This window comes from Ursus maritimus, unplaced genomic scaffold, assembly GCF_017311325.1.
Source record: "Ursus maritimus isolate PB19 unplaced genomic scaffold, ASM1731132v1 scaffold_34, whole genome shotgun sequence".
Lineage (NCBI taxonomy): Eukaryota > Metazoa > Chordata > Mammalia > Carnivora > Ursidae > Ursus > Ursus maritimus.
Window position 1 is genome coordinate 28,509,449 of NW_024426008.1, and position 24,150 is coordinate 28,533,598.

Genomic DNA, 24,150 nt, shown 5'->3' on the forward strand with positions numbered 1-24,150 from the left:
CCTCGAGCCCCACCTCCTCCAGTGGCGGCTAAGGCGCCATCAGGAGTCCTTGGCCCCGCCCCTCACTGCGACCCGCCCACTCCGGGCGCTCCTTGCGCCTCTCCGCCAATGCCAGGGCTCTAAGCCCCGCCCTCACTGAGCTCTACCCTCGTTGACGTCTATTATATCACTGACTCAGCCCTGAACCCCTCCCCTCACTGGGCCCCGCCCCCGCCCGCTACGGGGCCTCCTGGAGTCTGAAGCCTTGCTCGCACCAGCGTAGAGTACTGGGTGCTCCTAAGCCCTTAGCTCCGCCCCTCACTGAGTCCCGCCCCGGCGTTCTTTTCCAGGGCTCTAAACCCCGCCGTAACTGTAGCCCCGCCCCTTCTGGAGACGCGCAGGGCGCAGCCGCAGGCTTGAGACCCGCCCCTCGCTCGAGACCCGCCCCCAGCCCCGGCGCATCTCCCACAATAGCCGCTGCCCACTTCCTGGCCCCGCCCACAGATGCCCCGCCCGCGATGGCTCCGCCCGTGCTGGCCCCGCCCCACACTGGTTCCTCTAGAGCTGGTGGCTCAGCGCCGCTGGGCACTCAGCTGTCCCGCCCTGCCACCACGCCTCAGGGCCGGAAAGAGGAAACTGAGGCTCTGGGAGAGTAAGTGACTTACCCAAGGTCGCGCAGGCCAGGCTGTAGGGGGTACAGGGGAGAAGCCAGACCTAACAATGTCACCTGAGTGGAGCAAGACTTTCTTCAGGACCTCGCGGGCAGAAGAGGACGCCAGCCCGGCAGTGACCCTGACTAGGAGGTCTTTGCCTTGCCTGAGCCTCAGTTTCTCTATCTGTAAAATGGGTGACCACAGGCAGCTCTCTCCTCCCGGCTCAGGAAGCAGCAGCCCCACAGATGAATGAGCTCTGCTCCCAACTATGAGATGGAGAGCTGGTGGGGAAGGAGAGTGGTGCCTTCACACGGCCACTGCGGACAGGGCTTGGGTCTTACCTGGTTCCTTCTCTGACTGTGCTGGCCTTCCCAAATTCATGGCTCTAATCTGCCATGCGGGACCTGACCCAGCGTTCACTTCACGGACAGCACAAGGGTGCTCCATCCCCCAAGGCCCACACATCCCCCCGTGAAACAGGGCCAGAACTGCCCATCACGGGTGCGTGTGCTGGGAGCACCCAGGGAATAGGTGCACTTGCCTAGAAATCCCAGAACTCTCGCGCCTAGTCGGCAGTCACTGCACGGGAGCTGCCCTCTCCCCAAACAGGAGGAGCGAACTCAGCCGGGCTTCCCTGGAAGGCCCAGGCTGAGGGACCTCAGGGGCAGGAGGGTCATGGGCTCTGCCTGGAGTCCCTCCCGGCCTCTCACCTGCCTGTGCGCTGGGGCACGTCCCAGCCAGCTCCGGACCCCAGGTGCTCCCTCCCACAGCGGCTTCCCAGTGGAATGCAGCCTGACCCCATTATTTCACTTTCTGTACACTGTCATGGCCCCTAGCATTTACCTTTTGGTTGTTTCTCCCCCTAGAAGTAATGTCAGCGCCGTATCATTGGGGTCTGGATGGGACTGCAGGGTTTCCCCCCAAGTGCTCCCCACCTTCGGTGAGCTGAACCCCATAGCCGACATTCCACCTTCACATCACTCCAGCTATGGGATGGGCGGGGAAACTGAGGCTCAAAGAGTCAGAGTCCCTTGCCAGGCCAGGCCTCCCAGGGGCAGGGATTCACTCCCAAAGGCCCCTACCCAGTGCGTATGGACCCGTGCCTCTGGATATGACCTTCAGGTGAGCTGGTGGAAGTACGCAGAGGGTCTGGGGTCTACCAGCCCTGGCCCCACCCCGGGAGCAGCAGGTGGTCTCGGCTCCTGTGGGTCAAAGGGCTGACCCCATGTTCCTCTCCTGGCTGGGGGCGCAGTGTCCTCCCTGCTCGCCCACTCTCGCACCCACCATCGTGCAAAGTGAATACTTGGGCCATGGTGGTCTTAGGGACGCTCACCCGCTCCCCGCTGAGCACTGGGGAGCTCACCACCAGCAGTGCAGTCAGCGGGTGACGGCAGGGTCACACAAGCCAGGTAGCCAGAGCCCACAGTTGGAGGCTGAGCTGAGAGGGCATGCTGATCCCTGATTTCTACATTTGAAAATAGCCTTCTGTATACACACAGTAATTGAAAGTGGGGTCTCACAGAGGTCTGCACACCCGTGTTCACAGCAGCCAAGAGGTAGAAGCCAATGCCCAGCAGCAGATGGAAGAACATGTAAACGTGGCATATATACGCAGTGGGCTCAGCCTTAAAGAGGAAGGACCCTCAGACATCTGCTGCGACACGATGTCCGTTACCTCGGGGAGAGGGGCTGCGGGTAAGAGACACGGACAGCTCCTCGCTGAACTGCTCTGACAAGTTGGGGTTGGGCAGCTGTGGGTTAGGGGGACCGGGATGGCTTTGAAGGTGTCCACCCCTGCCTGGTCCTCCTCCCACGCAGAAGTGGAGCCCAGCTGCCCCCCTCGTTAGGTGGAATGCAGAAGCCCTGACCTGGCATGACTTCCCAGGCCCCTGGAAGGCCAGACTCCCGTCACGGACACCAGCCACCGGAGTGCAGGGAGCCCCAGGCCACTCGAGACGGCCACCACCGGCGAGGTCTCTGCCGACAGCTGCAGCACCTGGACGTGTGAGCCGGCCGGCCTCCACGTGGCCCGATGCCAGTCACCAGCTGACCGCACAGCCCAGAGGAGCCCTGCAAGCCTGAAGCCCTGAGTGGGAGTGATAAGGGAGTTGTTTTACACCTTGAACAAAACCTGCCTAACATTCTGTTACAGAGAGATTGAAAATTGAGACAGCGATTTTTACCTTTGTTTTTCCAGTGTTAGAATTGTTTATTTCACACCCCTCTCCCCTCGTGGCTACTCTGCAGAGAGCAGATGCCCCAGCTGGGGCTCTGCTGTCTCTACCACACAAAACGAGATTTGCCTATTAAAACGTCCCCCAGTCGCTTTAAAGGAGCCACCTGGGGGGGCTGCATCTGGTTCCAGAACCCCAGTGTGGCTTCAAGGACGCCTATATATAAAAGCTGCTCCAGCTGGGCTCCCCTGGGACAGGACACCCCTCTGGAGTCCCCAGCTCAGCTCCTTGACGGATCCCTAAACCCAGAAGCTGATTTCACTGACCCATCGCAAGCCGGACACAGTCGAGATGTAGGTGGCTGGGTGGTGGGCAGGCTCCGGACTCTGACTCAGTCACCCTGGGACATAGGCCATGTGCTGCCTGGACATTCCTGTGGTGGGCCAGGAGGCAGGCGGGGCGTGCCCCAGGTCTGCTGTGTGCACCATCGCCTGGGCACGGGGTGAGCCCGCAGGACAACTGGTGGTCCAGGGGTCCTTGTCCACGCTGCGGGCCACGCCAGCCAGCTCTCTGGTGCCCTCACCCAGATCCCTGCAGGAAGAAGAGGCAAGGCTTGGGGGAACAGTGGGGACCCGGTGTAACCCTGCCCCCATGACGGGCCCCTGGGGCCTGGACTTCCGTGGGCTTGGGGCAGGCTCAGAACCGCCCTGAGCCTGAGGAAGTCCCTCCACTGGTGTCCCTGCGTGGGCCTCAGAACCCTCATGCCTAAGAGGTATGTGCTCCAAGAAGCAGCATGCCCACCTTCCAAGGATGGGAAGGGGCTTCTTGGGGTGGTGCTGAGGAAGGGGGCTCAGAGTGTGCATAAACCCCAGGGGCCAGACTTCCTCACCTGGCCAGGTTGCTCTGGGGCAGAGAAGGGACACAGGGGTCCCAGGAATGTCTAGGGAGACACCCTTGCTCCCGTCAGGCTGTCCTCTGGTGGTCTGGGACCAGATTGTCCCCCGTCTGTATCTTCAGTTCCCTTGTGGACCCCACCCCCAACCCACAAAGGAACCCATTCTGCAGGCTGATCAGACCCTGCCCCCACACACTGGGCCCCTCTCCTGCGTACAATGGCTGCTGCTCTCTGCAGGCTGTGCCCCCCCTTAAGATGCTGTCTCTTTCCTCCCTCCCCCGCCCCCTGCAATGCAGGCTCTCCCAATCTGTTCACAACAGACATCACCTCCTCCGGGAAGCCCTCCCCCCCGGATCTCTGCTCCCATCCACACCTAATTCTCAGAAAAGCTCTAGGAAATAGTAGAAATTAAGAAGTTATCTGTTAGTCTGATGAGTTAAGTGAATGAATGAATGAATTAGTGGAGAGAAAAGACTGCTTAGCAGGTGAGTCTATGGACTTTGGAGCTAGACAACTTTAGTTCAAACCCAGCTTTACACTTAGTTGTGTGTGATTCTGCACAGGCTTCTTAAGATGGGATGAAAACACTGCCCCCCTCCCAGGTTAGAAGAGCGTCTGGCCGGTGGGAGTGCCGGGAAGCATCCAGGAAGCAGCAGCAAGGTCAAGGGCACACCCTGCCTCCTAGAGACAACTTTTACCGCCCGGTGCACAGTGGGAGCCGCGGAGCACCTGGGTCTTGCCTAGGAGGGCACATCTGAGAGGCAGCCATTCCTGCCCCACTCCACTGGTACGCTCCCCAGCTGGGACACAGGACAGTCCGTCACAGGTCTGTAACCAGGATAGCGCCACTGGGCGGGGGTGACCAAAAAACTCTGAAACCTGCCGAGGGGAACTGGCTGTCCAAGAAGGGGATGCATTAGCCACGGCCCTGCAACACGGCTGGGCCAAGAAGGAAGGCACTTGCAGCGGACGGGTGAGGTTCCACTCTGCAGGCACACAGAGCTCCCAGGACTGACCAGTCACCAGCCGGACACGCAGCAGAGGAACCCACAATAAAGCCAGCAATGCAAGCGGCACCAAGGGCATGGGAGACGCTCTTCCTCAGTGTTAACAGAGGAGATGCCGGTGAGCGGGAAGCTGGCACTGGCTGAGCAAGCAAGCGGACAAATGAGGACACTCGGAGACAGGGCCGCTGCTGGGAAAGTGGCTCCACTGGTGTTCCTGGAGAAAGAACGTGGAAATAAAAATACGCAGACCATTGGCCCCACTAGTCCATTCCGAGGGTGGCCCCAAATGTCATCTTGGAAAAGAAAAACCACTCTGCATAAGCAAACATTCACCCAAACCCGAGTGCAGTGAATGGAGCACTTGGGGTGAAGCTCCGGGGGCCTCAGACCGCCAGGACGACACAGCGTGGTGTGGCGGTGGACGCGGCGGTGGAAAGGGCGTGAGGCAGCGTTTCTGCCGGGCCACTGCGGTGTATGCCTAGTGCGTGACCTGACCCGCATCTGGAGTTCCAGGGAGGGGACAGGAAATAAATTCCTTCCCACAGGCCCAGCACGTGGCACGCAGACACGGGACCAGACAGCCTCGCCAAGCCCACGCACGGCCCCGCCTCGAGAGCCTCAGTGACAAGGGCAGGATGAACGGTGATGACCCGCACTCACTGTACCCCCCGCCCCAGCCCAGCCCAGGCACTGCCAGGACCCTCGCCGTTGGAGTGAGAACACCGAGGGCCAAGCGGCCATCATGCGGCATGGCCATCGGGTGGGGACGGGCAGAGGGAAAGGGCAGGAGGCCCTGTTCCTGAGCGCTGCCCTCCACCACCTGCTGGGAGGAGCAGCAGGCCCGGGCGGCAGCAGAGGGAGCAGCGGGTGGCCCGCAGCATCACGTGGGGAGGGGAGGAGCGTGCCGAAAGCAGGCAGGAATTGGGCGTGGCGCGGCTCCCACCAAGGAAGGGTTGGAGCCAGGGGACAGAGACCACGAGCATGGCCAGTGGGGCAGGAGGCCCATTACACTGTTCCCTCTGCTTCTGTGTATTCGAGACATTTCCCCAAAATAACGTTTTAGGAAAGAGTTCAGAGCAACATCCAAAAAACAAAAACAAAAAGAATGGGAATTTAAAAAAAAAAGAGTTCATCCCATTCCTCAAACAGGAGTGGCAGAATCACAGCAGAATCAGAAATCCCCGTTCTGTCAGCCCAGGACAGTAACTGGTTCTGGCTGGAACGTCCCTGGACCCTGAGGCCACAGGTCAGAGGTCGTGGGGGCAGCAGAGCGGCCCCTCACAGAGACCCCAGTCTGCATGCCCGCAGGGCGCCAGCCCGACCCGCGTCTGTGACTGGCACCCACGCCACCACGGCGCACCTCGCAGAGACGCAGCCCGAGTGTGACCGTGAGGAAGCCTGGCGGCCAGGACGCCGTCTCTGTGGGACCACAGGCCCAGAGCCCACGAAAGGCAATGCCGCCGAAGACAGACGGCCGTCCCATTTACAGCGCCCAGAGACCCCAGCCGCCAGTGCCGTTTGTCATCAGGGTCACAGGGCACATGCTCAAAGCTAGCGACATCGGGAGGCGTTGTCTCTGCAGCCCACGTGCAGCCTCAACTGGCCTCCCTGAGTCAGAGAAAGGGGCAGAAGAGAATGTCCTTGTAACGCTTCAGAAAGCGTGTGCACACAAGCAGGAAGCGTGAGAGACCGGACAGGGAGAGACAGGGAGCCCTGCTGGGTCCTCGGGAAGGGAGCTCACATCTCTGCAGGACTCAGATGCGGGGTGCAGACCCAGGGCTAGAAGGACCGCCGGCCGCGGGCGCAGGCTGGGAGTGGAGGCCCAGGTGAGCCTGGGCAGCCAGTGGGGTGGCGGTGTCCTGACCGCGCCGGGCCCCCGCCCTCGCCCCGGCACCCCCCTCGCCGCCCCCATGCGCACGTGGTGAAACTGTAGTTGTCATGCGCCTGGCCAGGGCGGCCCCCGGGCTCCCCACCGCCGCGGCTGCCGCTGTTGCTGTTGTTCACACCCTTGAGGCCGAGGTAGGCGGGGGGCACCGTCTCCAAGTCCCCGGCTCTCAGCTGGAGCCACAGCTGGGTCGCCCTGGGGAGAGATGGGGGAAGGACGCTCAGGACAGCAAAACCCGCGAGGTGGCCCTACCGCTGCGGCGGGAAGCTTGACACCGAGCCTCGAATCGCACACTTACAGAGGGTGAAGATGGCAGCTTGCATGCTGTAAATACTTTATAAGGAAAAACACATGGGAAATGCTACATTACCGTGAAAAAGGAAAGTGGTGGTGGGTCAGCCTCCAGCCACCGCGAAAACGCGCCATCGCCGGTCAGCCCTGCTCGCCCAGCACGGCGGGGCGCAAGCCACGAGCGGGCCCAGACTGCGGGAGAACCACACTGGCCGCATGCGCGCGGCCCATTAGGCAAGACCTTCCACGGCCGCGAGGCTCCGGGAGCCACGGGATGCTGCACCCCCGCTGCTGTGGGGCAGCGCTCAGTAGCTTGGCTCCCTGCGTGGCCAGGGCAGCCCCGGCGTCCCGGCACGCCCGCAGGAGGCCCGGGCACGGACGGCAGGTACCTGTGAAGAGCCCTCTGTCCTCGGGCTCTGGCAGCAGTGGGGGCGGGAGGCCGCGGGGCCAGCATACCTGTCGGATGGCTGCTCACTCCTCTTCATACACCGCATGAGGCAGCAGGTGAGGAAGGCCATGGACATGAGCAGGATGATGGCGCAGCTGACGATGGAGGCGATCACAGCCACCTTGAAGCCGAAGGTCTCGTACGGCGGCACGGCTGCAGGGGAGACAAGGCCACCTCCTGCGTGGGGTTTGCTGAGGACCTCAGCAAGCTCCGTTCACGGGGGAGGCAGGGAGGTGCTGGTGGCTGGGGCCAAGTTCTGTGCACACTGTTGTCGGGTGGGGCTGTCGGGGAACACTGCCGTCTAAGGACGCGGTGTGTGGGCAGGGTTTTGGAGGGTGTGTAGGAGTTCACAATGGCATGCTGGAAACAGCTCCGACAGCGAGGTCCATGGCGGTCCCCTGGTTCCCACACACTGCAGCCTGGGCCCCACATGCCCGCACACAGCCCACAGCCTGCTTCTGCAAGGTCCTAAGCGGCACAACCCCCGGGGTCTAGAGACCGTCTCAGGTCACTTTGCTGAAGGGCTCAAAAGCAAGAAAAATGGCTGTGTTCGGGGTCAAAGGGCCCTTGCCAGTTACCAGCCGTGGGACCTCAGCTACGTGCCGAGAAGTGGTTCTATCCGATTCTAAAGGGTGTTCTGGGAAAACAAGGCCCGGGGTCTTAGTCTGAGCAACACTGCACACCCTCCCCCCTCGCGGACACTGCTCACACCCCTGTCCCCATCCCCTGCCCTAGCTGAACAGGACCACCCACACTGCGGACCTCTCCTGGCCTCCCCTGCAGCTTCCTTGTCCTGCCTGGCCAGAACAGGTGCTGCCATCCTGGGCCCTGCCCCCAGCCACAGCCCACAGTGGCCTGGGTCCCCCACAGGGGGATCCATACAAGATGCCCTTCCCGAGGGCCCCAGGCAAGAGGAAGCTCCAGCTCGGTGAACCCATTGTCTTGTGTTTTCTGTCTCCTGGAGTCTGATCCTGACTGGCACCCTCCTTCTCAGAGGTTCATCCGGCACATGAGCATCTTAAAGGCTCTGAGAAGTACTGCAGCCTATGACTCCAGCCCGTCTTCAAAGCACACACACATCAACACAACAGTGACTGCACTTCGGGAAATGCTGTGCTGGGTATTATTAACACCCTGTGTGAAATACAACTCGAAAGCTAGAAAGCCGTCTCTTCCCCCCAGCTGGGAGCCCAGGGCTGGGAGCACCAGTGTCCCCAGTTCTAGGATCCGTGGCACATACAATCCGTGGCATCCTCCTAGTAAGATCTGCCACGTGTGTGCATGAAAGAATGGATGAACGAACAAACGGAGCTGCCTGCTTCAAAGATGACAGAGGGCACAAGTGACCTCTCGGAGGTGACAGGCCACGTCAGTGGCAGAGCCAGGGTCCAGGCTGCTGGGCCTTGAGCGCACATGCAGACATGAAGCCCCGTGGGGGCTGTCCAGCTGCCAGCACCAGGATCAGGACCCAGCAGTGACCCCCTATGCACTGCACCCCCTCCGTGGATCAGCAGCCCCCCACCCGCTGCAGGTGCTGAGCCGGGGGCAGCTCGGGGGGGAGCGGGCCTCACATTTGCACACAGGGGTCACTGAAGACCAGTCAGCAACGCTACCCTTCCAGGCACAGGTGAGGAGGCCGGACCCGACCATCTGGTGGCCTGAGGGGCAGTGGAACATGATGACGGTCCCCACAGAAGTGCCGTTGCCACGGAGGACTTGGAGGGTGCCCCGCGGGGGTGGCTGCACGCGTGTGCACACACCTAGGGAAGAAAAGAGGAGAGATGGCGTGAGGATCCCACCCTGGTGGGTGGAGAGCGGGCAGGAGCCCTGCCAGCCACATGACACTCTGGAGAGGGTCCCACGGCCCAGAACACCGGGCGTGGCGGCCATCCGGCCGATGGCCCAGGGATGAACACGGAGCCGATCCCCACATCAAGCAAACTCTAGAGGTTCTGAGGACCACGGTGTTGAAAACATAAGTTTGTGTCAGAAGACCATAAAAGCTAACTCAGGTGACCCTTGAACAAACACGGTTTGAACTGCTGGGGTCCACTGATGCTGGACTTTTTACAGGACAGAACTGACCTCGTATGTCCCTTACTTGCGACCTTCCCAACGACATGTGCCCCCTTTCTTGTGAGAACACGGTACGTAGCACGTCGCACACACGAGCTACGTGTCCAGCCACTGTTGATGTGATCGGGGGGCTCCGGTCACCAGGAGCAGCGGTGGTAAAGGTTTTGGGGAGTCCGAACTTACACCTGAATCTCAAATGCGTGGGGGTCGCGCCCCTGACCCCTGTGTTGTTCGAGGGTCAACGGCACATTGTTAGCAGCTCGGCGTTGCTCCGGAGGCAGAGTCCAGAAAGCAAGGAGGGAGACGTGGGCAGCGCGACCGCGTGAGGAGTAAACAGGAAAACTTCCGTTGCTCCCCGTAATGCAGAAACAGTTAGGAAAAGATACTTGGGGAACAGAGGACAAAGGTTCAAGCCGTGTGAGATCGCACACACGCGGCACACCCCCGCGAGCAGGAGCGGTGGACGTGGGAAGCAGCCCGTCACAGAAGAAACGCAAGGAGGGGTGCCTGGGTGGCGCAGTCCTTAAGCGTCTGCCTTCGGTTCGGGGCGTGATCCCAGCATTATGGGATCGAGCCCCACATCAGGCTCTTCCACTATGAGCCTGTTTCTTCCTCTCCCACTCCCCCTGCTTGTGTTCCCTCTCTCGCTGGCTGCCTCTCTCTGTCAAATAAATAAATAAAATCTTTAAAAAAAAAAAAAAAAAAGAAGAAGAAATGCAAGGAGCCGAGCGGCAGGAAAGGACGCTAACCCTCACAGTGGTGGGGAGAGCTGGTCTCCCTCCCCCCAGGCTGGCAAAAAGGAAGGGAAAAAACCTGGGGCGAAGGTCCTGAGGCTGGGAACGCCCGCCCACTCTGGGACTCGGCTGGCGGGTGCGGGTCCAACCCTCCCTGGACGAGTCTGGGAAAATGATGTGAAGAGCCTTGTGTCCTGTATCATCCGAGAATTTAGCCAAAGGAAAGATTACGAGTCTGCAGCCAGGATTCCTACACCAGGATGTTCACCCCCGAGTGTGCAGAAGAGTGGGGGTTGGAAACCACCCATGCTCCCTGCTGTGGGACCAGGGCAGGGAATCCAGGCACGTCCCGACGACAAACGCCACCACGCTGTCCTGCATGAGGGTGCAGAGACCGTCTGAATGCAGCAGCAATCACAGCACTTGTACAAATAACCACAATGACCACGGCGGGCGCTTCCCGGAGCTTACTGCGTGCCGGACGCTGGACCCACACCTTACCCGCATTAACGCATCGATCCGCACAGCACCTTCCTGGGGAGCCGCCATTCTCCCCACCTGACAGGTCAGCAAACTGAGGCACAGGGGCTAAGTCACTTCCCAAGGTCACAGAGCAGGGATTCGGAACCAGGCAAGGTGGCTCCAGGCCAGCTTCTCCACACACACGTGTGCAGACACAGACAGTGCGCACACACACACGCCCCCAGCCACGTGCCCCTTGTGTTCAGCTTCTCTGTTCAGGACAATGCCCGGGGGGGGGGCGCGAGACATGATGACCCACCAAGCTCCCGCACTCCCCAGCCTGCTCTCACGTGGCCTTCCCCGTGTTCACACTGACGTTAGCACCAGGCCTCCTTCCTTCACTCGCTCCAGCCCCAAAACTTGGAGCCCTCCCCGACTCCTTCTCTCAATCCACGGCCGATTCACCAGCAAACCCAGTGGGCCCTGCTTTTAAAATCTATACGCAGGACATCTGCAGGGAGCTGGAGCGCCCCCCACGGAGCCCTTCTTCACACAGGCTGTGGGGGCAGAGCACGCCCCGGATGGTGCATCACACGTCTGTGCACAACCAGCCCCGTGCAGGGGGAGGTCAGGCCACCCCTTGCCACGCTGTGAGTGCGAGGCTGCGAAGGAGGCCATGCCCTGAGCATCGGCCCGTGTGGGGCAGAGCCAGGCCGCCCCCTGCCAGGAAAACAGCAGGAGCCGTGGCTGCCCGAGCACTGGCTGTGTGCAGTGACCGTGAGGGATGGCGTCCGGCTGGGCTCTGCCAGGCTGCAAGTGCTCGGCCCCACCGAGAACCTGGGCGGGGGGGAGCCCACAGGCTGCAATGTGGGGGAGAATGTGAGCCGGGGGCCTTATGCTTTGTGCACTTGGTGGGGGGCTGACTCCCGGATCAGCTTGGATGTGCTGGGCACCTAATGGGTGCCTCACTCCCGTGAGCAGGGCAGTCCATCACTCCCTCACAGATGTGGAAACTGAGGCACTGCAAGGCTGGACAGGGCTGGGCCTCCCCGCGTGCGGGTGTCCATCACCAACATCACTACCACCACCAGCAATGCGGCTCCGATAGAATGTTCCGGTCGAGAAGGGCCCTCCCCCCTGGCCTGGTGCAGCACTCGTAAGCATCCCAGAGGACAGTGGCGAGGAGTCCTCATCCCCACTTTCCCGCAAGGACACCGATCTGGCTGCGGGGAGGGCCCGGAAGTAACGCAGCAGCAGAGCAGGGGGTGTCTGTCCCTCAGAGACCATACTTACCTACCAACAACAGTGTCCAAAGTTACAACAGAAAAGCAAGGGTCAATCAGAAAAGAAAAACAAAATGTCTCAAAACCAGGGGCAGGGCAATCAGTTAAAACAATGAAATAAAAGGCATTCACATCAGAAAGGAAGAAGCAAAACTTCTCCATCCAATGACATGATCCTGGGTCTAGAAGAATCCCCAGGAATCTAGTAAAAACCTACAGAAACTAATAAGCAGGTCCCACTGGGCCGCAGGAGACAAGACCGACACGCGGAAATCCGTCCTATTCAGCACAGCAGCCGTGAACAGCCTAGAAGCGACACGAGGACAGCAATCCCGTGTACTTACGTAGGATAAACTGAACGAAAGAACGGCAAAACCTAAACCATGAAAACTCTAAGACATTGCTGGCAGAAATGAAGTTCCTGAATGAAGGGACAGCCGCCCGCGCCTGCGGACCGGGGGACGGGCCCCGTGGGGACGGAAGCTTGCCTCCACTCATCTGCACGCGCAACATGGCCTCTCCCGGAGTCCCAGCTGCTGTCCTTCCAGAAACTGACAGGCTGGTCCCAAAATTCATAAGGACTTGCAGAAGACCTAGGAGCCCACACAAAAACTATCTTGAAAAAGAACAAAGTTGGAGGACTCAGACTTTCCTATTTCAAAACTTGCCACAAAACTACGGTGACAAAGGGACAGACGTTGAGGCCAATGGAGCAGAACGGAGAGTCCAGAAATAAACCCATATTTACAGTGAAGTGAGTTTCGACAAGCGTGCCGGGACGATTCGGTGGGGACGAGAACAGTGCTCCAGCAACGGTGTGGGGACGACAACACCCATGTGCTAAGTCGAGCTGGCCCTCTGCTCACACCGTCCATGAAAACTAACGTGACGCGAATCACAGACCTAAATATAAGAGCTAACTCTTAGAAGAAAGCAGAGGGATACATCTTCCTGACCTTGGATCAGGCAACGATTTCTCAGATATGACACCAAAAGACAAACAACAAAAGCAAAAAATAGATACATGGGACTTGATCGAAATTAAAAATGTTTGTGCTTCAAAGGACACGCCCGAGAAAGTAAAAAGACAAGCCACAGAGCAGGAGAGAACATTTGCCAATCACACCTCTGCTAAGGGACTTGTATTAAGAATGAAAACAAATTATTATTTTTAAATATTTTATTTATTTGTCAGAGAGAGAGAGTGAGCAAGACAGAGCGCACAAGCAGGGGGAGCAGCAGTGGGAATGAGAAGCCGACTCCCCGCACAGCAGGGAGCCCGATGCGGGACTGGATCCCAGGACCCGGCCCTGAGCTGAAGGCAGATGCTTAAAGGGAACCAAAATGGGCAAAGATCTGGATGGACATTTCTCTAAAGGTTTACCGAGGGGCCACAAAAAGACGGTCAGCATCGTTGGCCTTGAGGAAAGCGCTAATCAGATCAGGGCTATGGCTTCACATCCACAAGCGCCTGTACGTGAGACAGAGGGGGACCTGTGGACCCGGGAGCCGGAGAACCCGGAGGCTCGCGCGCGGCCCTGGCGGGGAGAGTCAGCGCGTGAGGCAGCAACGCCCCGCCAGCTCCAGAACCGAGATGGAAACACATGCACGCACTTGTACACACACGTTCCCAGAGCGTCCTCATGTCTGCCAACTGATGAACGGAGAATGGCATGAGGTACAAGCCACACACGGAGTATCAGAGGAGAGAGGCGCAGACCCACCGTGGGGCCGAGCCGGCCACGGAACCTCACGTGGTCTGACTGCATTTCTAGGAACCGCCGGGAAGAGGCCAATCCTCGACGGAAAGTGGACTAGCCAGGGGCGGGAAGAGACCGCTACGCGCACGGCTCCCTTTTGGGGTGATGAAAATGTTCCACCGCGGACCGCGGCGACGGCTGCACAGATCCGTAATGCACCACGCGCCACCAAGCTGCACGCGTTAAATGTAACTTCAAATGAGTGAATCATATGGCATATGAGTTATATCTCAGTAAAGCTCCAAATGGTTTCAGGGAAATACTTCTGTCAATCAAAGAAATGCAAACTTAAAATGTGAGGTCGTTTTTGGCCTGTTAGCCCGGTCAACATTAAAAAGACGAGCCCATCAGGGTGGGCGGGGGGTGGAAGGGCATGGGCACAGCGCCCGCCCTGTGCCCTGACCTGGACGCGTCCCGCTTCCGCTCGCTGGCCTGGGGGTACCCGTGTGACACACAGTCTGACTCCAGAGTCAGCCCGGAAGTGACCAAGCTCGGCCACACATTCACGCATGAGTGGAAGGATGCCCCACATCAGCCGCCCCCCCCCCCCAGGATCCGTGGACCGGGGCTCATGCCGTCCTTCCGGGCAGGGCGCTTTGGAACCGGGTAGATAGTGCAGGGCAGCCACAGGCCGGCCACGTGGCCCCTCCGCAGGCTCACCAGGCAGCCAGCACTTCCCAGTCCCCGATTTAGAGCTATCACTTCTGCATTCTTTGGGGCTGAGCGGCTTCCTTCTGCACTGCCCAGCAGGGCCCAGGGGGAGGGGAGGGGGCTGAGCCCTGGGGGTGCTCACAGCGGTCTGCCCAGCCCCCACACCTGCTCTCGCACCAGCACCAGCGCCAGCCCCGGAGCAAGGTCTGTACAGCTTGAACTTTCTCAAGAAGGCCAGGTGCCCCCGGGTTGGACACAAGTGGCGGGAGCCAGGACGGAGCCACTGGTGAGAGGTCCACGGGGAGGGTCAAGCTGGAAGGCGTGGTAACAAATCCCTTCAACTCTGCGGGTGTGTGCCAGACACTGAGACCCAGGGAGAGTCCCCAGCAAGCGTCACTGCTGCCCGTAACCGGGTGGCACAGTCTGCCCCCCCAGAGCCCAGCCCAGACCCCTACCCCTTGGGCATGGCCTGCCTACACCACCAGCCCAGGAAGCTGGCAGCAAGCCAGCTCTGCAGCTCCCCCCCCCCCCCCCCCCCCCCCACACTCCTCCCACTCTGCCGCTCTGGGCCTGTGACCCACCTGTGGGTGCAGCAGGGGGCCGGGCGGGGGGCGCAGCCCCAGCAGGGAAACCATCACTGCCATCTTGGACACAGCGCGCCCTGGCGTGTGCGTGGGGTGGGGGGAGGGCCCACGGTCAACAGTCACATCCTGGGCTGCCGCCAGTTCCGGTGCCCAGCCTCGGTTTCACCGGCCGGCAGTGGTCCTCCCCAAGTGCTCAGAGCCATGCAGGTGGGACAGTGAGGCGGCATCCGAGGCGGGGGAGGGGCGGTGCTGACCTGCAGACCCTCCGCGGAGAACCCCCAACGCAAGACAGGAAGAAGGATGTGGGGCTCACCCAGTGAGCACGCAGCAAGGCTCTGAGAGACTCAGGGTGGGGGCTGCAATGCAGTCCTGGCCCCTCCCAGCCCGTGGGCTCAGACTCTGCAAGTCCCGGCAGAGGTGGAGGGGGGCTCATTCCCATCAGAGGCAGGGAGCCGCACCGCCAGCACAAGCGTGCAGCTTGAACACTTGAAAACACAGGCCTGAGGAAATAATCCTGGTGTGTGAGGGGAGGGCGAGCAGCCCTGCCCACAGCCCCCCTGCAGAGGAGGCCAGGCTGGGAGCTCAGGCCCCCGAAATGCCAGAGCCTGGACAGGAGGCACACGAGCGGGAGGTGTCCCCCAGCCCCCAAACCTCGGGCCCTCTCCCCTGGCTCAGACTCTGCTCCACCACCTCCCAGACTCAGGTCCTCGCGCAGACTCCATGGCCCCTCTGCAAAACGGGGCGATGGCGCCCCAGGGTCATGAGAACAGGAGGACCAACCCATGGAAACCTTAGAGCCGTGCCCAGAGCTCAGAAACACTCTCCCCTGGGAGGGGGCTTCACGCCTCATTCTGACCCTCCGGTCCGTGGTACCCCAGACACCTCTGTCTGCCACCCTCCCCCACCCAGGCTCCTACGGGGTCTCCTGCATCCCTTCCCCAGGATGAGCCCATTTTCCAGATGAGGAAGCTGAGGTCCACAGTGTCCACCCAAGGCCCCAGCTGTCCACTGGCAGGGTCCCCACAAGCCTTTCGCAGGACTGGTGACACACAGCCAGGACAGGGCAGGGAGGTGCGACGGTGCCAAAGCACTACTGGGGGTTCGGACACACCTGCCCAAGACGCCCTCCCAGAGCTGTCCTCAGGAGTCACCAAGGCTCGGCGGCTGGGCCAGCTGGCTGCAGCGGCCGTGCCCCTACACACTGCAAACTCAGCCTCTGCTCACACCCCTCACTGACCCCTCCCCAGCCTGGAGACCCCCAGACCCCCGTCACTGGCCTTCCAACAGCCCCACCCTTGATGTCTAAGAGGCAAATCCCATCTTCTCCCGTCCCTGCTGAAAACCCTCACACACACCCAGGGGCCCCTGGACGGCCCTCCCACCTGTGACCCACCCAGACACTGGACGCTGCACCCCAGCAAACCCCTCAGCCTTTGCTGCATTTTTCTCAGGTCCTTTATAACACCTCTGTCTCTTTTTTGTTATGCCCAAATACACCCTAAAAGAGAAAAAACACAGTGAATGGGTTTGATGCAAAGAAGACACAAACCCAACTAAACCCTGTGGGCTCCCGGGTCAGTGAGGGGCAGACCCGCTCTCCAAGGCCCACATCTCCTCTCTCCTCTCACACTGAGGGGAGCAGAGCCTGACTCAGGCGCTTCCCCAGCCCAGCCCGTGTGGCCAGCAGGGTAAGGAGCAAGCCTCGCTTGTTAATCTTTTATCTGGAACCTTGGACCACAGGCCCGCCCCTCCCCTCCTCCTTCCTGGAGACCACGCTGCCCTCAAACCCTGACCTCACCCACGGGGGCCCAGGTAAATAAGTTACCTCTCCCACTTCTGCCAGAGGAACACTGGAGATGGGGGAGGCAGGCCACAGGGACAGCCCACCCTGGGCCTGGGTCTTTGCGCCACTGGGGGGTTGCTTCTTGCTCTGAGTCTGTTTCCCCCAAATGGAAAGGGAAACCCGAGGAGGAGAGTTTAAAAGGGTGACCTGCGCGCATACAGGTGTTCTGTGGAGGGTGGGACTCCAGGACCCCAGCAGGAGGAACAGCCTCATGTGGGAGGCCTACAGCCCTGGCTGTGTGTCCTCGGGCAAGACACTCGCTCTCGGAGCACAGCTCCTTTCCCCATGGAGGGTGGACCATGGCCACCGTGGAGACCGGGTCACCCAGGCACTCCCCTGGAGGCTGGCAGGTCAGCTCACACCAGTGGAATAAACAGTGTGTTCCAGAACAGAACCAGGCTGATTCTGACCCAGGAGGAGTGTGCCGCCCAAACGTCTCAGGGGAGAACATCGAGGCTCTGCCCGCACCTGGCAGGAGGCCAAGCTGGCCTCGGGGGAACACAGGCCAATCTGGATTCCCACGGCTCCCCCGGGCCTCAGTTTCTCCTCTGTGAAGGAGCAAGCGCAGGTCCGCTGTGCTGCAGGGCTGTAGGAGTGACGCCCAGGGCACGCCCTCGCCATCCTGGGTCCTCCTGCTGCCCTCTTCCCAGGCGCCTCCCTCAAGGACTTCCAGAAGGTTGGCATGGGGGTCACCTCCAGCTGCCGGCACCCTGTGTCCCTCCTGCAGGGCTGCGTGCGTGCACAATCTCCCCCGTCAGGGAGTTGCTAGAGCTGCCCTGGGACGAGGGCCAGAGCCGGCGGGGGCCTGTGGGCAGTGGAAGGGTGGCCTCTGGGGTGGGCTGGGCACCCAGTCAGCCACTCAACAAACATTTAAGCCCCTGCTCTTCACCAGCCACACATGGGCGATGGGGGAAGAACGTGGACCCCAGGACGCAGCTGGACTTCAACACCCACTCTCAGGAGAGCAGAGTAACGCGTCCGTTCTATGACTCCAGGGAAAACACCCTCCATGCTCTGCTTTAGGGACTGCCGAAGTGTCTCCCAAAGACCCACACACGCATCCCTTCACAACCCCACAGGGACAAGAGGGCCCCCATTTCACAGCTCAAAAGACCAGGGCCACGGGGCAGGGGAGTGGTGGAGTCTGGATGAACTTGTTACCCAGGAGCAGAGCCACCATGGCCAGGGTGGGTGCACAGGCGCCCCGACTCCGCCTGGCCAGCCCACAAGCCTGGGGGCAGGTATACAGTGCCCACCACGTAGCACATGGGGAAACTGAGGCCAGAGGCAGAGAGACACACCCCGGGTCAGATGGGGCGTCCAAGCCCACATGCTGGGAAAGGGCTCCGTGTGGGAGGTTGAGCGGTAGTGGACCAGAAGCAGGGGTGGGGCCCATCAGGGCTGGCCAGAGGGCAGGGACTGGCCCCTGAGAACCCTCCCCACGCTGAGTTCTCAGCAGTCTTTTGTCTGCTAACACATCAGGACCTCCCAGTCCCCATCCTAGGCTCAGCTTGTGCAAGTCCTTCAGCTCTTGGTCAACACCCACCTCCCCAGGCAGTGCTGCAACAAAGCCACAGGGTCCTCAGGAAAAGCAGCAAAGCACCAAACTCGGGAGGGGTGGGGTGGGAGGGAGTCAAAGAAAACAAACCCACCTCACCCAGCCAGGGGCAGGTCTCAGCTCCTGCTTCCCAAAGCTGAGCACGTCCGCTCTGCTGGCAACGTACCCCCTTGGGCCTCAGTTTCCCCAAGTGAGAAAGAACTGCCCGCCAGTGCCCCCCAGCGTGGCAGGTGTCATTGCTGAAGGCTGAACGGCTGCACCCAAGGGGTGTGACCGGGCCGGCCTGCTCCTCCAGGTCCTATCCTGCACCTGGCCTGGGGCACAGGTGTGCAGAGACCCGCCGGCTCAAGGCGGAGGGGCAGCGGCCACCAAAGTGAGGCTCTGGGGCACGTGGTTCTGCCTCTACAAGGGTTAGGCTTTAGACGCGTTCACGCAGCAAAGCCGGCTTTCCAACCGGGGGCTCCGGAGGAGTTTCCTACAGCCCAGCCGAAGCACGACGGTAAGCCCTCATCAAAACACTCTCGAAATCAATCACCAAGTAAACTAACTGCCAGCCCTCCCTCGCCCCGGACCCCGGAGCTCATCCCGGCCCGGCAGCCCCGGGACCGCGGGCAGGCGTTCCCCCTCCAGGCTGTTTCCCCACTTGTGAAGTGGGGGTGGGGGGCCAGCCAGGAGCACCTCTCCGCAAAGCGAGGCCCCTTCCCCACGTCCGCCGCACCGACTTCCCCTGCACCGAGCCGGCGCCGCACGGGGAGAGGGCGCGCACCTGGGCGGGTGGGCGGCTGGGCGCCGCCGCCTGGTTTCGAACCGCCTGCAGCCGGGCTTCGGCTCTGCTGGGGCGCCGGCTGAGACGGCGGAGAGGGTCGGGGAGGCTAGTTCTAGGGCGGGTGTCCGGCTGGGGGCCGTCCCGGAACCGGCTGTGCGCCCCTTCTCCCAGCTGTGCGCACCGTCTCCCCGCCTCCTCCGTGCCGCCCGCCTCTCGGCTTCCCTGTCCGTGAAATGGGTGCAGAGCCCCGCTCGTGGCCCGCAGCCCCGGCGCTCACCTGTGCGGTTTCCCGGGGAGGGCTCCGCGTCCCCCGCGCGCTGCCCGGGCTTCGCCCTGCGGCGAGGGGTCGCGGCCGCCCGGGGCATCCCTGCGCTCCGCGGCGCTCTGCGGGGACTGCGGGGCCCGAGCACGAAGGGCGGGGCAGCCCTGGACACGCCCTCCAGGGGCCCCGCCCCGTGGGTCTGGGGGCGGGGCCGGTCCCGCGGGAGCCCCAACCCCCAAGGGGCCAAGCTGGCAGTGCAGGAAGTCTCGCTCCACCGCCTTGCACGGGCTTTGCCCTCGGCTCCCGCCCCTGCGAACACCCCGGTCCCCCAGGCCAGGTGTCCTCCGTGAGCGGCACATGGTGACCCCGCCTGGGTCACCGTGGGCCAGGCCCTTGAGCTAGGGGTCGATGTTGCAGGTCTGCGCTGAGGAACCCCAGGTGCCAGGGGCAGATTCAGACCCCTGGGCTCTGCTGTGCCCGCACCTACACACCCCAGGGGTACTGCCCTCTCCTGGCTCGCTCCCTCCGGCTCAACTCCTTGGTTCATGGTACCTGCTGGGTTCGGAGCTGGAACTGCGGCCCGCCCCTTCCTCTCCCTCTGACCTCGCCCAGCCCAGGCAGAGCCCCCAGCCCTGGCAACGGCCCAGGGGGCTCTCCTACCATTGACACCGGAGCTGTAGCCCTGCAGAGCAAGGGGAGGCTTCCTTAGCAGAAAGAACAGCAGATGCAAAGGTCCTGAGGTTTTGGAAGCTTGAGGAACAGCCAAAAGTCCGGTGGCCGGCTCAGAAAGTCTGGGAAGGTGGCCCAGGTGGACAGCACTGGCTCTGGAGGGCCTGGCAGGTCGCAGCAAAGAGGTGAGTGTTCTTCTGGGACCACAGAGTAGCCTTCCAGCAGAGCAGCCCCTCCCCACCTCTGCTGTCCTAGTCCAGTAGAATATGTGAGGGGCCTGCCCCTCTGCTGGGTGGGAGTTGCTTTTGCCCCATCTCTAGTCCCCCCTTCTGACCTGTGCACCACACATGATGAGTTTCTTCGATTCCCTTGACCAAGCAGGTGTTTTCCATTTGCCACATCAGGAAGCCAGGTGAGTCCACAGACCATGCTAGGGGACTGGAGCCCCGGAATTCCCTTCCAAATGCCCCCCAGCCCATCTCCAGGGTTTGTACACAGGGCTGGGAGGGGAGGCGGGATGGCCTCCAGGAGCCCAAAATGCTGAATGGGGCCTGGCCACTTAGAGTGTGTATGTTTTCTGGGGCTGCTGTAACAAGGGGCCACAGGCTGAGTGCCTTAGGACAACAGCAATGTGCTTTTGGGGTTCTGGGGGCCCGAAGTCTAAGATTAGGTGTCAGCAGACCCACGCCCCCACGGGCGCTAGGAAGGATCTGTTGCAGGCCTCTCTCCGCTTCCCACAGTTCCTTGGCTTGTGGCAGCACCGTTCCAGACTTCACGCGGCTGGCTCTCCCTTTGTATGTTTCTGTCTCTGTGCCCAACTTTACCCTCTTTTATAGGGACACTAGTCTTACCAGATTAGTGTCAGCTTTTTTGACCTCACTGTAACTTGGTTACCTGGAGAAAGATGCTGTCTCCAAACACAGCATGTTCTGGGGTGCTGGGGGTTAGGACTTCAGCACTTGAATTTTGGAGGTGGGGTGGGTGCAGTTCAGCCTGTAACAGATGGTATCAAGGTCGGGGACAGACATTTTTCTTGGTGTGTGGCTTGGTTGCGTGTTCTGGGTGTTCAAGCACATGGTCCTGGCCTCCTTCTGTACCGTTAGACAGCTAGGGGTGGCCGAGGACGTCTGCCACATCCTGGGGGAAGCCATGTCCCTCGTCACGGCTCAGAACACCCACTTGCCACCAAAGCCATCTCCAGAAGCAGCAGGAGACACTGGGGTTGGTTTTCGGGGTGGGTCCATAGCTGATATGAAGAATGAACTGAGCTGCCACGTCCACTGTTTCTGGGGCCTCTTGGAGAGCCCACAACTGTGTGCACGAAGGGAAACTGAGGCCCGGGAGGGAAGGCACTTGGCCCACCTCAGATGACCGACTGCCTGGGCCACCCCCCTGCCCTGACACCTCATCCCCCCATCTGGGGCAGGGACCGTGGCTCTGACGGTCTCCCCCCATGCTGTGGGCCTTAATGTTCTCATCTGAGGGACAGAGAAGGTTGTGCCACCCTCCTGAGGCCACGGAGGCTGTGACACGACCAATGATGGAGGTGTGCCACAGAGGAGGCCACACAGGCCCCACAAGTGCTCGCACTTACTCCCCTCCCCACCTGCCCCTGACTCTCCCAGCTGCCCAGGGCCCCAGCCTCTCCATGTCCCGGCCCGGACTGGGAGCAGGGCCTGGACTATGCCTGGCTTGTGTCTCTTTGCCCTCGGGTGGCCTCCTCCTCCAGGAAGCCCTCCCTGTTTACCTGCCCCTACAAAGCTGTTCTCTGTGTGTGTGTGTGACCTCAAAGCCTGTACTGTGTCTAAAATAGAGAGGACAAGGCCTCCCCCTGTGCCAGTGGACGAGACTGGGAAGGAACTTGTGGGCAGCTGTTGAAGAGGAAAGAAGAGCCCAGCACAGGCGCCTGAAGATCTGATTGAAGCCTTGGCCTCTCTGCGGTTGGGGGTCTGGCCCCACCCTACTACCTGCTCCCCGTCTCAGTTTACAGCTGGGAGCAGACAGTATGCTAGAACATTTGTTGAATGAATGACCTTGTGGAAAGGAACCGGGGAGGGGAGAGGTTCTGGGTCTCAGTGTCCTGCTCTGTAAAATGGGCCAACACGCATGCTGCCAAAAATGCCAAAGGGATGGTGAGGGTCTACCCTGGGGGACCCGAAGGGCTGCCCCGGGTTGACTGATGTGTCCATGGGCCCTGGTGGCCTGGGGCACGGGGGACTGTGCATAAGCCTGGTGGGGGGCAGGGGTGGTTATTGGTGTGTTTCCCTCAAATCGCATAATAACTGTAGAAAGGCTAAATGCTTTTCTGTTTTTCTTTAAATACTCCTGATTTTTTTTTGCTTCTACTCAATAGAAGCATGAGATTTCCATCCTAAAAACCTTTCACAATGGCCCAAGTCGAGAAAGTTCCATCGCAAGATGGCGGGAGTTCGGGAAGCAATATGGCCTCGTGGGTTTTTTTTTGTTTTTTTTAATTAAAAGCAATTTTCAATAAAGTAGCCTGAGCTTGTAGCTCCAATGAGGTGAATGTGTGGGGAGAACTTTCCCCACAATGGTGCCCTCCGTGCACACTGGTTCTCCAGCTGCCCCACGGGAAGGCGGCAGCCTGGTCCCCTTCTGCAGGTGAGCCCCTGCCTGGAGCCCGCTGCCTGCCAAGGCCCGGCTCTGAGTGCCTAGCTGTCCTCCCTGGCCGGCGGCATGCACACGCCAGCTAGCCTGGGCTCTCAGGAGGGGGAGGGGTGGGTCCCCCCAGGTGATGTTGAGCTGCCACCCACAGGTTCACAGTGACGGGGACGAAAGCAGGTGGATTCACGGACTAGGTCCCGCCAGCCCCTCCTGCACGCCAGGCCTGCCCAGGAGCCGGGACACAGTGGGCACGGGAGGGACACGGCCTGACAGGCTGCCCCCCACAGCTCCTCCGTCCCCATCTCTGGGCCGCAGGTCACTGTTTCCTGCCTCTTGACTCTTCTTTGCGCCGTGTGAAGTCCCTGCAATTAGCGTGAATCCATTCTCTAATTAGAAAAGAGGAAACCAGTAAAACGTTTAAGGTAAGGCACCTATAAATGACAGGACAGTCTGGATTCCACCGTGAAAAGATGCGGGAGAACCCTTGTTTGCAGGAAGGGAACCTGAGGCAGAAGGGGACTGTCCTGTCCAGGGCCACACACCACGATGAGAGGGTTCCGGCCCTGCCGGGGGGCGAGGCTTGTCTTCCCAGCCCCCAGCGCTCCCAGGCAAGCCGGGCTGTAGCGGGTGCACAGGAGGGTCAAGGACAATCCAGAGGCTTAGCGCTCATGAGCCGGCTAAGCTTCTTTGAGGCCTGCACCTGCCCAGTGAGTCCCCAGTCACCAGAGAAGTGAGAGCCTGCCGCCCATGCTCCCAGCTGGCCTCCCAGCACAGGCCCAGTGCCCAGCGACCCCCACTGGGCCCCCTTGTCGCCAGGTGGGTGGCCTTGGGTGAGCCCCGCCCTCTCTGGCCTCCAGTCTGGTCCCCACCTCCCCCAAACCAAGCCTGCCAACGCTCGGAGCTCTCCTGCAGGCGCGTCAGAGGCCCAGGCCCGGGGAGGCATTTCTGGGGCCCCCTATAGAGCAGCCTCTCATGAGACCTGAGAGTCTGGCCAAGGCCATGCAAATGGACAGGCCAGAGAGCCCTGGTCCTGAGCAGATGCTGGGAGGGCTGTTTCACAGATGGGGACACTGGAGCCTGGAGGGAAGGGTCTGCCCCTAGCGGCACAGCTCATCCCAGACCTTCGTGAAAGGCCCAGTGGCCAGGGACCGACTCTCCGGCTCTCTGTGCCTCTGTTTGCCCACCTACATAATGGGTGTGCTAGCAGTCCTCCTACCTGGGCTGAAGAGCAGACAAGCTGTGCGGTGCCTCTGAGCATGTCCAGCGAGGCCCACAGTCAGGGCTGGCAGGAGGGGCTCCGTGTCATCGCCAGAGAAGGTCTGCTGGACAGCAGGGTGGAAGGGGCTGTGCACCTGCTCTCACCCCCTTACTCCCTGTGCCCACAGCCATGCTTTCCGGTGACCATCTCGAGCACGTGGCTGTCTTCATTTTATGGGTGGGAGACTGAGGCTCAGGCCTGTGAGCCTTACAGTTTGCTAAGGGGCTGCCCTAGTCGGCTACAAGAGACAGAAATCCAGCGTCAGCCCAGGGGCGATGGTGAGGACT

At 60.9% G+C, this 24,150-nt stretch overlaps 1 protein-coding gene and 1 long non-coding RNA gene across 3 annotated transcripts; one reads left to right on the forward strand and one right to left on the reverse strand.

Moving 5' to 3' along the window:
• Positions 1-2,820: 2,820 nt before the first annotated feature.
• SUSD3 (sushi domain containing 3) lies at positions 2,821-19,477 on the reverse strand. 2 transcript variants are annotated; one of them, XM_040620370.1, is made up of 5 exons: positions 19,327-19,477; positions 8,904-9,092; positions 7,341-7,485; positions 6,627-6,788; positions 2,821-3,397 (listed from the first exon to the last, which is right to left on the reverse strand). In XM_040620370.1, exons 1-5 carry the CDS (start codon positions 19,412-19,414, stop codon positions 3,202-3,204), a joined length of 780 nt encoding a protein of 259 aa, XP_040476304.1. In that variant the 5' UTR covers positions 19,415-19,477; the 3' UTR covers positions 2,821-3,201. The 2 variants fall into 2 exon arrangements, with proteins under 2 accessions (XP_040476304.1, XP_040476305.1); XM_040620371.1 differs by lacking the exon at positions 8,904-9,092 and having other exon boundaries at positions 19,327-19,458.
• Positions 19,478-19,554: 77 nt separating this feature from the next.
• LOC103663168 lies at positions 19,555-22,471 on the forward strand. Its single transcript, XR_568677.2, has 2 exons — positions 19,555-20,165; positions 21,794-22,471. It is a non-coding gene; the product is annotated as an uncharacterized LOC103663168 (long non-coding RNA).
• Positions 22,472-24,150: the final 1,679 nt, after the last annotated feature.